General features: G+C 43.4%; 1 protein-coding gene across 1 annotated transcript; it reads right to left on the reverse strand.

The window, feature by feature from the left end:
• Window positions 1-629: 629 nt before the first annotated feature.
• On the reverse strand, window positions 630-3,627 carry LOC113912184 (peptidyl-prolyl cis-trans isomerase A-like). The gene is given in 2 exon segments (XM_035728380.1): window positions 630-1,155; window positions 1,157-3,627. Coding segments are annotated over 2 exon segments (510 nt in total). The 5' UTR covers window positions 1,364-3,627; the 3' UTR covers window positions 630-852.
• Between the last annotated feature and the right edge of the window lie 8,557 nt (window positions 3,628-12,184).

Raw genomic sequence — 12,184 nt, forward strand, 5'->3', positions numbered from 1 at the left:
TGCTCACAACCTGTTCCATAAAAGAAATAGGTGACAAAGACTGCATTTGATATCAGCGCATCTCAACCTACCTGTGGTAAAAGAGTCATGTTTGTCTGTTTCCTATCTATTGCAAACCAGTATGTGGTTTTACTGGGCATAAAGAGCTTGAAGCTCACAACACATACAACCCCAAAGTGAACTCAACAACATCAGAACTGGTCTACATCCTGTTCAAGGAGACCTGTCCACCAGTCACTTACTTCATGGCGATGTCAGATAGTACAAAAGTTTCTATATGCTTACTCCCAATTTCTGCACTCATCTGACTGCAAACAGAGGACAGCAATTCATAGACTGGCTCTTAATAGTGCATTCTATGCAATCCAATTTTCGGTAAAATAACATATATTTATATTTATATTTATATTTATATTTATATTTATATAAGAAGTCTTTACTGTACCCTCGGTACACAAATAGATGTTCTAACACTGCAGGCCTTCAACAAGTATTTGTGGATTGACTGACTTCTCCAGAGTCCATATGTGCATGAAAGATGGTCTAGAGGGATGAGCGCCGTGTTCACAAAGTCACACCAAGGGCCTTTGAATGTTTAGCTGATTTCATGAGCTAAAGGCTTTCTTTCCTTTTTTTTTTTTTTTTTTTTTTGTGATTTAGGTTTTATTTCATCATCATCAACTGAACTCTGCCATCCAGCTAGACCTGGGGAGAAGGAACCATGGAGCCCGCAGAACTGCAGCAAGAGCACAGAGATTCTGGGGTATCTCGAGCAGGTGGGAGTGGAGGGGTGCTCTCCCGAGCTACACAAGGAATGGTCTGGTAGTTAAGATAAAACACGAGTCGGATTTCCTAGATCTGTCCACAGTCAGCAATGGTGATCTTCTTGCTGGTCTTGCCGTTCCTGGACCCAAAGCGCTCCATGGCCTCCACGATGTTCATGCCCTCTTTGACCTTGCCGAAGACCACGTGCTTGCCGTCCAACCACTCAGTCTTGGCAGTGCAGATGAAGAACTGGGAACCGTTCGTGTTGGGTCCAGCGTTGGCCATGGACAGGATGCCAGCACCCGTGTGCTTCAGGATGAAATTCTCATCATCAAACTTCTCCCCATAGATGGACTTGCCTCCAGTGCCGTTGTGGCGTGTGAAGTCCCCCTCCCCCCCCCCCGCCCGCCCGGCACATAAATCCCGGAATAATCCTGTGAAAGCAGGAACTTTTATAACCAAATCCTTTCTCCCCAGTGCTCAGGGCACGGAAGTTCTCTGCTGTCTTTGGAACTTCGTCTGCAAATAGCTCGAAGGAGACGCGGCCCAAGGGCTCGCCGTCCACGGCGATATCGAAGAACACTGGGGGGTTGACCATGGCTGGGCGGCGAAGGCGGCTCCGGGTCGGTGGCGTCTGCAAGGCCGAGCTAAAGGCTTTCAATTTGCAGATTACTCTCCTTTTGGAATTAATTTTTGTTTGACTTTGTAAATCACAGATGCTTACTTTCCCAGTCTATATCGGAGTCAAAAAGTAAGTTCTAGTTCTGGTTGGGCCAATAAATAATTTCTTTCTAAAAGTACAATGAAGTTAAGATCATGAGATCGTTTCCTGGCAAGAAGATGCAGTGAGTTCAAGTTCTCCTTTCCTTTAAATACAAAGACAAAAATGTATAAATTGAGGTAATCTGGGTCCTTTTTAGCGCAGTTTGAATGTACGTATTAACAGTGGTGTCCTAATGCAGGTTGTGAAATGCTGGTAGATGGAATATCCAATTTTGTGAGATTTTAAAGCTCTGTCTTAACATGAAAAGGTGAAAGCTATCTGAAAAATTCAAAATGAAACCTTTTTAAAATGTGGCCTGAAGGAGTAGCATGAGTATAAGAATACCCAGCATGAAATTTTTCTATAAATAACAATGATCTATGGCTATTGGACAGGAGTATACACAAATATTTCTGTTTTATTTTTTTCTATATTTTTATTGGATTAATTGTGGTCTAGGTGATTGTACCATTTATCTTGAGTGTAGCAATTGGACGGCTGTGTTTGAGACACGACTATAAATATTAGGAGAAGAGGCCAGGCGGAAAAGAAGATGTTATAGATAGGAAACTAGTATGAGCAGCAAGATGGGGAGAGGATAATAAATCTCTATTTCATTTTCATATTAAGATGCCTTAGACTCTGGAACCCAGAGTCTAAATTCTAATCCCAAATGTACAGTGAGATAAGAAGTATGTGGGATGTGTTTACTTGTCCTAAAAACAGATTAGAGCTCTCCGTGTTACTCATTTCTGCCCTCTCTGCCAGGCAGGGCCGCTGAGACCATGGGTCTCTCTCGTGCCTCATGGGGGAAGCCCATCGCCTTCCTCAGCTCAGCCTCAGGCTTCAGTGAGCGGCCAGGCTGACACCCCCCTCTGAGCCCCATAACATTCTCCTCGAGAGGTGTCCTCGGAAAGCAGAGGCTCCCCACGGGAGTTCACTGTACCAAAAGGCAGGCTACTGTTCCTTTCAGTCTTTTCATCTAAACGAAAACTTCCTGCCAGCCGGTCTTTCCTATGCCCTTCACCCCTGACACTCAGGCTCTCTGGTGAACTTCATGGACCCAAACTCTGCCCAGGACACGCTGTGCGCTTTCCCCCTACATCCTTTCTCCCCCTCAGAACCACACTCCCCCAGGAATATGGTCCTTTTACGGAGGAGAAACACAGGCTTGGGAAGATTAACATCACTTGTTCAAATGTCCCCCGAGTGTCAGTAGCTAATGGGGAATGCAGACCGTTTCTGCGTTCCCAGCCACCTGCGTCGGGGGAGGGGGGGCGTCGCCTCCACCGAGATGCTGCCTTTGCCTTTTCTTTCGTACTTTTCCCATGACCTTCATGTGAGTACAAGACATTTTTTGCTTTTGCTTTAGACCTGGGTCTGGTTTTGTTTTGTTTGTTTTAAGTAAAACCACCTTATGCTTTCTGTAACGATCTCTGTACAATACTTCTGACAAAAGCTATTGTAGGGGTTCTTTTTTCACTGAGAGACATTTTAGAAGTCGTGTAGTCTAATTTTCTTATTTTGCAGTCAAGTAATGAAGGGCCAAAAAGATCAAGTAACTCAGCTAACAGGACTTCAGTCAGCTCGTGGCCCCGTGGGAGCAGGATGCAGGCCCACTCTCTATTATCAAGTGCTGACTCAGACTATCTTGTGAAGCTGTCATTTCATAAATTATTCTTTTGACTACAAATATGGCACATTCTAGAAACTTTGAAAATCTTTGCCTTTCAATGTCAAAATTAATTTGTATGAATATAAAGCCTCCTCATTCTTCACTGAAATAACATTATCAGTTAAATTTTCTATAGTGAAGAATGGGAGATTTTGTTGCAAAAATAAAGATTTTTAGCATTTGTAACACTGGAAAAATAAAATGACCTTAATAATTCCAAAGCATTATATCTGTTTAGGTGGGGAAGAAGGATAACTTGGCAAATGCGAGTAAGCTCCCTACCTGGATTAATAGCATCGTGACAACCTCAGTTTCCTGGTTTCAACAACACACCACGGTTATGTACGGTATGATCACGGGACAAACTGGGTGAAGGGTGCACAGAAACTCTCTGTACTATTTTTGCAACTTCTCGTGAGTCTTGAACTATTTCAAAATAAAAAGTTAATTTTAGAAAAAGTATTGATATATTGCTATGACAACTGGTCCTGAAAATTTTGTGCCCAAAATGACCGTGCCATTGAGTTCTTCCTTTCAAGGACAGGACACTTGCCACACTCCAAGCCCAGCCCCGCCTCCCTGGCCCTGCGCCGTCCTCTGTCTTCCAAGGAACCAGCTTCAAACCTCAAGGGGTTAACTAGAGTTTTACAGGCTGGCGTGAGAATGGACAACTCCTTCTTACTATTGTGTCCTTGGGGAAATGCTCCTGTGTTCCAGGACCCAATTCACAAGTGTACTTTCAGGTCCCCGCCCATTTGTAAATTGAGGGTCGTTTTATGTGTGTGCTGTCTTGAGTGTGACCTTGGGTTCAGCACAGAGAACAAGTGAAACTGAAGCCACAAGCTATGGATTTCTTCTGTTTTGACATAAGCATTCATCTTGGGATGGACAAAGAAAGAAGTGTGACCAATAGGTGATCAATTATGTTTTGCCAAAGCCAAAGTCTTATAAGAAGGCTGTGACCAAACCCCCCCCAAAAGAAACCCAAAAACAAAAAACAAAAAAAGCTATTTGTGTTTCTTCTACTCTTTGACTGTTTCAGTCCTTGGTGTTTGTGATCTTGCTGTCTTTGCTTACGTACACGTGGTGTATGGGTTTTGTGTGCACATCTCGTAACTCACCTGAAGACCCACCAGAACAGTTTGTATTTGATAAGCTGGCTTATCAAATACACACACACACACACACACACACACACACACACGCACACACACACACATACTTATATCTATATTCACATACCCCATGTCTTTTATAACACAGACAGCTACTATAGCAAGGTGGTTCACTTCTGGAAATGGCCCTAGAATTCTTCTGCTGTCACTTATTTGCTGGGTATCTTAGACACATCACTGACCCCCGCTGAATCTGTTTCTTCTTTAGCGAAACGAGGGTAAATAATAGTATTAAGCCCACAGAATCATAGGGAGAAATAAATGAAACACTGGAAGTTGACTGCTTAGCACAACATTGGACAAAAAGAAGGGTTCAGTGTTATCCGTTCTTCAGAATGTTTCCCGTCTTTAGACTGCACTCAATCCCACCTCCCCCATGTCTCTTCCCTGCATTTGCTTCTCATAACTCCTGGGTATTTATGGCCATGTTATTGCACCTACCCTCAATACACACCACTTAGCAAGAGGTGCTGTTTCCAACTGTGTCCTACAAATTATGAGTGTCTTCTTTATCTCCCTAACGACCAAGACTGCATTATGTATTTCTCTCGTATGTGTTTCCCAATGTAATGCTGGACATTTCACAAGATATTCTGCAAATAATCCACTGGCTCTCTGTGTCACTTTAAGGGAAACTTAATGAGCCATTTGGCTAATAGTTCAGAATATTCATATTCTCTGAAACACGTTTTTTTTAATGCTTTGGTTTAATAATACCTTCCCTTATATACAAGTGAGAAAAATAAATTAGGTCCTCGGTGGTTTCTAGAAACCATTCTTCCCCATTCATCCAAGAGCAAGAAAACCACGAGCTCACATCCAAAGGGGCCCAGATGCCCAACGCAGTTCCTCAGTATTATTCCACTGACGTTTTCTGATGTGCTTCTGATCTGCCCGCCATGAGTTGGTATCGCCAAAAAGCAAGTTACAAAGGGAACTTGGCAGGGCACCAGGTGATTTATGCCTTAGTGCCCTTGCAGGTTATTATATAGACCCAGTCTAAAAGATCCTCAGTTTGTCTTGTTGGCAGACGTTTGTTGAGAGGAGCGCATTATATGCACCAGATAGAATGATAGACAAACTGATTTTTAAAGAAATCTTCCCACTTGGCTATCTTACGACTATGAAGTCTCCGTTGGAAAACATCAAACAAATTTCTGCAGATGTTTGTCTGAAGCGATTAGCCTAATCCTCCCTCAGATGTTAAATGACGCAAACAGCATGGGAATCATAATTCTAAGTATGATTTTTCAGATGGCGAGCCCCTTCTGCATGGTATTTGTTAATACAAATATTTAGGAAATTTGGCTTGGGAAAAAAATGTGAAATTGAGCTTTAAATACCAGCTCTGTGATAGGATTCGAGATTAGCATTATCCTTTCAGGAAAAGCAATGCTCATGAACTTGTGAGCGGTGGAGACTTTTCCAGAGGCTGTGTGAATGAACCGCATGAGTGCTCCCTGCTCACAATGCAGTCCTTTAAACTTTAGACAGTGGACAGTCAAGAGTGTTGTGACATTAAAGAAAGACCATTTAACACGGTATAAGATCACCTGTAGAAATCAACTAGACAGGTGGATTTTTTACACAATAAAGTAGCTTTTAACTTTTAAACAGGAACTGTGGATTCTAGTCCAGGGCGCATGTGTAGATACACCTAAGTTTCTGAAATCTCAAATTTAAAAACCTAAAATATTTAGGTTTAAAGTTCGCCATCCAGACATGTTAGAAAATAATTCTTGCCCTTCCTGACAGAGGCTGGCGTGAAGCCCCAAAGGAAGCAAGACCTGACTTTAACCTACTTACATTTCAAATAACAAAATAGTAACTTTATAGGTCTTATTTCCTTGAATCCCCAAACCATTAGGAAGAACAAAAAGTTTTGTACAAAACAAACACAAACTTCATAAAATAAGTGGAATCTTTCAGATAGGCATAGATTTTTCTCCCATGGAGGAAAAAAATCATTAATTTCTAAAACATGTCATAAACTCAAAATACATTGCTTATTGAAAAGCAGATATTGTAAAAACTGTCAGACTCCATTTTGTTTTAGAGGATGGCACTAAAAAAAAAAAAAAAATCACTGCATAGGAGTTAAATAGGAATCACGTCTGATGTTACTAGAATAACCCCACTGCGTTAGTAAACTGTAAGACTATCTTAGGCAAGCTTTAAAAGATACTAAAACTTCAAGGTGTAACGTGAAGGGAAGAAAGAATTCAAATAAGTTTGGGTAGGCTTTGCAACCAAATTTTACTTTTTTACTCTAAAACTTCTCAGAACCCTCAAGGTGCATTGTGTGTTTCCAAGAGGGCAGTGTGTTGTGCACTTATGTTGACCATGGAATCCTTCTACCACAGATCGTCTTAAAGGACTGATATATCCTGGCAGCATGTTTGGGGAAACCTACACAATGCTGCGAATGGTTTGATGAGGTCTGTGATGGTCTCCTGCGGGTGAGAGAAGCGTGGTGGGACCGTGCCCATGTGACTTGGTGGCTTGATGGCTAGTTAGAGAACCAAGCCCAAAGAGTGTTAAAAAGGAACCAGTTCCACAAAATTGCAATTAGCCCTGTCTTCATTTTCATTCGTTCATTCATTCATTCATTCATTCATTGAGTCCCGTTGTTGGGCCAAGTGCTAGAGGTACAGAGGTTAATAAAATACTGTTCTTTTCTTTAAAGAGCTTACTCTCTACAGCAGGAAGGGTGAGAGGCATGTGACCTCAGATCAGAGGCCCGAACGCTGGGGACATAAAAGAGGGGTGGTCAGCTAGTTCTGCCTGGGAGTCAGACAACCCCTTCGGCTGGGTCTGATTCATGGGGTGAAGGGCACTCCAGACTGGGGAGGATGCAGGTACAAAGGCACAAAGACAAGGAAGCCACATGTCACATTTGGAAGGCTGCAGGTCTCTTCCTACAGCTGGGCGTCAGAATGAAGAAATTCCTTCAAAAGATGAGGTTGCTAAATTGAGGAAAATTCCTTTAAGGATATGGGCCTGGAGGCAAGGTGGCCATGTAGGTGGTCTGAGAGAGAGAGGGGAGAGGAAGTGGCGGCTGCACTTAGGAGTGACACTGGAGACAGAGGAGACTGAAGGCTGGGAGGGATGTTGAGGAGATCGTAGGAAGGCGCTGGGAATCTAGGGTGACCCCAGGCATCTGAATTGGCAGCCGGCGGAACGGATGGTGGTACCAGTCAAGAGCTTAAAAGAGCAGAAAGTGAGGAGAAAAGGGGAAAAATCTGTTTTAGGCATGTTGAACTTCAAGCCTCCAGGGAACATCCAGATGGTGCTGTTTGACGGGCAGTTTACTGGTTACAGGAGAAAGCCATCTGGGCAGCAGGTCAGAGTTTGGGAAATTGTTTGCCTGTATCTTCAATTTCTCTTTTCATTGTTACTCAAGCATGCTTAGGTCTCTCTGCTCAAAGAAGGGAAAGAAAGGAGGGAGACGGAAGGGAATAAAGGGAAAGAGAAGAGAAAGGGCGAAAAGAGAGGAGGAAGAAGGAAGAAGCCAAGTTTCCTAGAACCCCATTCCTCCCGGGCGCTGCCCACCCCTTCTCCAGGTCGCCTGCTTCTCCCCACCTCAATCCTCTACTGCTGTCACCTCACCTGGAGCCACCACTCCACTAAGACTCTGACGGCAAGATCATTAAGGACCTCCTTTTGGTTTGCCATTTGCAACAACATGGGTGGATCTAGAAGGTACAATGTTAAGCGAATTAAGCCAGTCAGAGAAAGGCAAATACCCTATGATTTGACTCATATGTGTAATTTAAGAAACAAAACAAACAAAGGGGGGTGAGGGAGACAAACCAGGAAACAGACTCTTAACTCTAGAGAACAAACATGGTCACCCGAGGGGAGGTGAGTGGGGGGAATGGGGGAAATAGGTGAAGGGGCTTAAGAGGACACTTACCACAATGAGTGCTGGGTAATGTATGGAAGCATTGAATAACTGTATGGTACACCTGAAACTAAGAGAACACTGTGTGTTAACTACACTGGAATGCTAAAGAATCTTTTTGGCTAAATCCAGTTGATAAAAACCCCGTTCATCTTTGACTTCCTAGCCACCCACCTTCAGTGCTACTGAATTCTTCCTCATTCCAGAAGTACTTCCTTCCCTTGGATTCTGCAAGGCCCCAAAGCCCACTCCTCAGACCTCTTGTTGGGTCCTTTCCTCCTGTCCGCTCCTTCCATGCGGACATTCCAAAAGCTTCCCTGCAAAGAGCTTTCCCAAACCCTCCTTGGGCAGTCTCAGCGGCCCCATGGCTCCAGCTATTCATATTAAAGCGGCTGCGGCTACAGTAGCAAATGTACCCCAGGCATACAATGTCTCAAAGTTGATGGGTGTCAAGGAGCAACTCAGAGCCTCATCTCCTGGTGCCCCCAGATTGGCCATTCTCTTACTTCCACCCTCTTTTCCTCCTCCTACCTCATTTTGGGAGGCAGAACTTTTGTTTGTTTATACTTCCTCTGCTCTTACCTCTTTTGGTGGAATAGACACCAGAATGTTCCAGATATTTTTCACACACTTCATCTCATTTAAACAGTTATGCTATTTTTCATAGAGGAAACCAAGATTTAGAGAGAGAGTCAATTCACCCAAAACAGCAGGTACAGAACTAAAACCCAAGCCTGTCAAATTCTAAATCTGATGGCTTTCCCACCTGGTCGTGCTGCTCTTTTTTTCTCTTTCGGAAAGAGTGAAGTTCAAACAAGAACAAGTCAACCATCAGTAAGAGATAGGGTTGAGATTCAGACCCAGGTTTCTAAAGCTGCAACCAGAGTTCTAAGTCCTTTTTATATTAGTCTCTTCTATATCTTTATCAACGTTCACGATGAATTTCCCAAGTTCCTCACTCTACATTCGCAAAGTAATTGACATTTGACCAAGAGGGACTTGGGCAGAGCCCCAAGGAAAGCCCAGGGATCACTGCCGATGTCACCCACCCTCCGTTTGGCTCCCAAGTCTGTCTCAGAAAAGGCCCTCCTTACTGCTCTAGATGGAAAATCGCTACTGCCTGAATTCTTGAGCCAACCTGGCCAAGAATATAGAAAGTAGAATTTCCACTCCCAAAAAGTGTTGCACAACAGATAGCTCCTGGCATTTCTGGGTGAACACTTCTCCGGCCTCTAGTAGAAAGGCCCATTCATTTTAGTGTTTGATAGGCACAGCTACATAGTTCCCAGTGAATTGAAATTTTGTCCCCAAATCCATCTTCGAAAGGAATTCTAAATGGAGTGGGGAGAAAGAGAGAAAATTGGGTGGAAATGGATGGAAATTACTCTTCTCTAAACAAATTTAAAAGCCCTCCCAATGCCCCAAACATCCAGGGTTCTCTGGGTGTCTTGCAAGCCCCTAAATGCTGGAAACACGCTATGTCTCTTGCTACCGATATTAATGCTAGTGGTAGCTTCTCGAATGAAATCAGGAGCAGTGATATATCACCAGGGTAGCTATTCTTGTCTAATAGCATCCCACATTCAAGTGCTGCTTTTGTCAATCTGTAAATTCTCCTGTTGTTCCTGTCTTCACAGGTTGGTGATCCAAGCCCGGGCTTTGCACAGATGTACCTTGGTGCCGCCAAAGGTAGCTTTATGAAATGTGGGTTCTCGGGCATAAGTACAACCAGGGGCTCTATGACACTGGAAACCTTCCAAGAATTCTTGAGCCCATTACAAGCTGTCCTTTCTGGGGGCAGGCACCTAATACCCAGACCCGGGAGGGAGGGCCGGGGGGCCTGACTCATGACTGAACTGCCTCCTCTGACCTTCTTCATTCTCCCCCACCTTCTACCCCCAAAATACGCTTGACTGTTGGAATATTTTATTTCAAAACATTTAGTTAAAATTATACATGCACCTGAAAGAAGATTAAAAGATACAGAAAGGAATATGGGGAAAGAACAGTCTTCCATACGGCTCTTCCACGTCTGCCAGAGCTGACCCTTTATTTAATGATTTCCATCCTTGGTCCTACTGGAAATTACCACTGTAATGTGCAACTATGATGCACTACAAAATGCTTCCATTTCTTGTTTAGCAAATCTTGACACTATCCATTGACCCTCTTCTGCAAAAGATAAAGTATTCCTTTCCCATAATCCTCTAAGTATTTTATGACTACAGAATAATTTATAGTTTTCCCTATTTAAAAAAGTTATTCATCTCTATTTCTTGTCCTAGAATCCTAAACAGCATTTCCTGGCTCAACCACAGAAGAATATTGGCGTCCCTCCCTCCCTAATTTTCCACCTTTTTTACCACCCTCTGTCAAGAGTGATAAAGACCTCCAATGTGAACAATGACATGGACAACTCCTAAGTGAGGAATAAATCTCGCTGACTCTCAGGGGTGCACCCTCACCAGTCCATTGTCACCCAAATCTTTCAGTGGGCTGCTAGCATTTGAAAATAAGGAATACTCTCTTATTCTACCTTTAGTTACTGTTATCTCATCATTCACTTTTGTATTAGTCTGCTTTGAAGTACAGTCACAAATGATCTGAGAAAACTTTCAGCTTCTCCTGAACAGAACTGAAAGTCAAAGGAGGAAAGGAGTGAAGAGTTCCTATAATGTTATGTATCGACATGTCCACACACTTGTAAGCTTACTTGTACCTTCTGGCTCCGCTCTTTTTCAACCCCAAGTGTACTAACTCCATCACACAAGGGCTCACTGCCTGATCTCATGACTTGGTTGGTCTGACAGAACCCAGCTTGTCGTAGGCAACTATTGTCATGCCATCATTTCATACCTCCTGGTCAGGGCTCAGGAGCATGCTGGTTGTTCTCCAAAAGGTATCTAGTTCTTATTACAGATGGCATGACCACACCCCAGAAACTTAGGGGTCAGTGTTACTGACCTTTAGTATGTTACAACATGGGTTTTAAACTCTTCATGGCACTTTTTCCCACCACTGACAGCCCTAATCCCAAAATATCAGGTTGTATGGCCCACCTGGCAGGGCTGCTTGCATCAAAGCTTCGACCAGCTCTAGAGCCCTCTCCCGCTGTAGGTGACACTCCAACATGGCAGTCTTTGTGCCATCCAGTAGGTGGATTGACATTATGCTTCCTTCTTTATGGTGGGCGATATAACGTGTGATCATTTGTTCTAGTCTTTTGATGGGATTTTATATCCCTGGCCACTGGATCCCTAAAGATTTTACTGACAGGGCCAGCCCCTAAATCTTTATGGAGTTTATGTGACACCCTCTGGAACACATGTGCCTTCTCCGAGATTTCAAAGTGCTTGAGACGTCTTGTCATCCAGTCCCATTAGCATGATGCCCTTGATAAAGAAAGTCAATGTGCAGGGTGTTCAAACAGTCCAGATCTCCTTGGACTGTATTATGACAGAGAGTGGGAGGATTCGCTAGGTCTGAAACAAACTGCAAATTTATACTATGGACCATTTCATGTGAATGCACAATCTTCCTGATCCTCTTTTTTGCAGAGGATGAAGAAGAACATATTTGCCAAATAAGTGGCCACATATCATGCATCCGTGGCTGTGTTGATCTGTTCTAGCAAATTCTATCAAAGATAATACATTTGGCATGAGCTGCACGTCAGGCTACTCCTCAGTTGAGTTTTTGGTAGTCTACCGTCATTCCGCAGGGCTCACCCAGGTTTTTTCAGGGCCCAGAGGGGTGAATTAAATAAAGATGTGTTGGGAAACACCATCATTACACCCCTTAGATCTTTAAGGGGGACCTAATTACCATCACCTCCCCTCCGAGGATGAAATATTGTTTTTTATTTGCTATCTTCATGGAGACAAGAGGCGGGGAAGACCACC

Source organism: Zalophus californianus, chromosome 7, assembly GCF_009762305.2.
Source record: "Zalophus californianus isolate mZalCal1 chromosome 7, mZalCal1.pri.v2, whole genome shotgun sequence".
In the NCBI taxonomy this organism is placed as follows: domain Eukaryota; kingdom Metazoa; phylum Chordata; class Mammalia; order Carnivora; family Otariidae; genus Zalophus; species Zalophus californianus.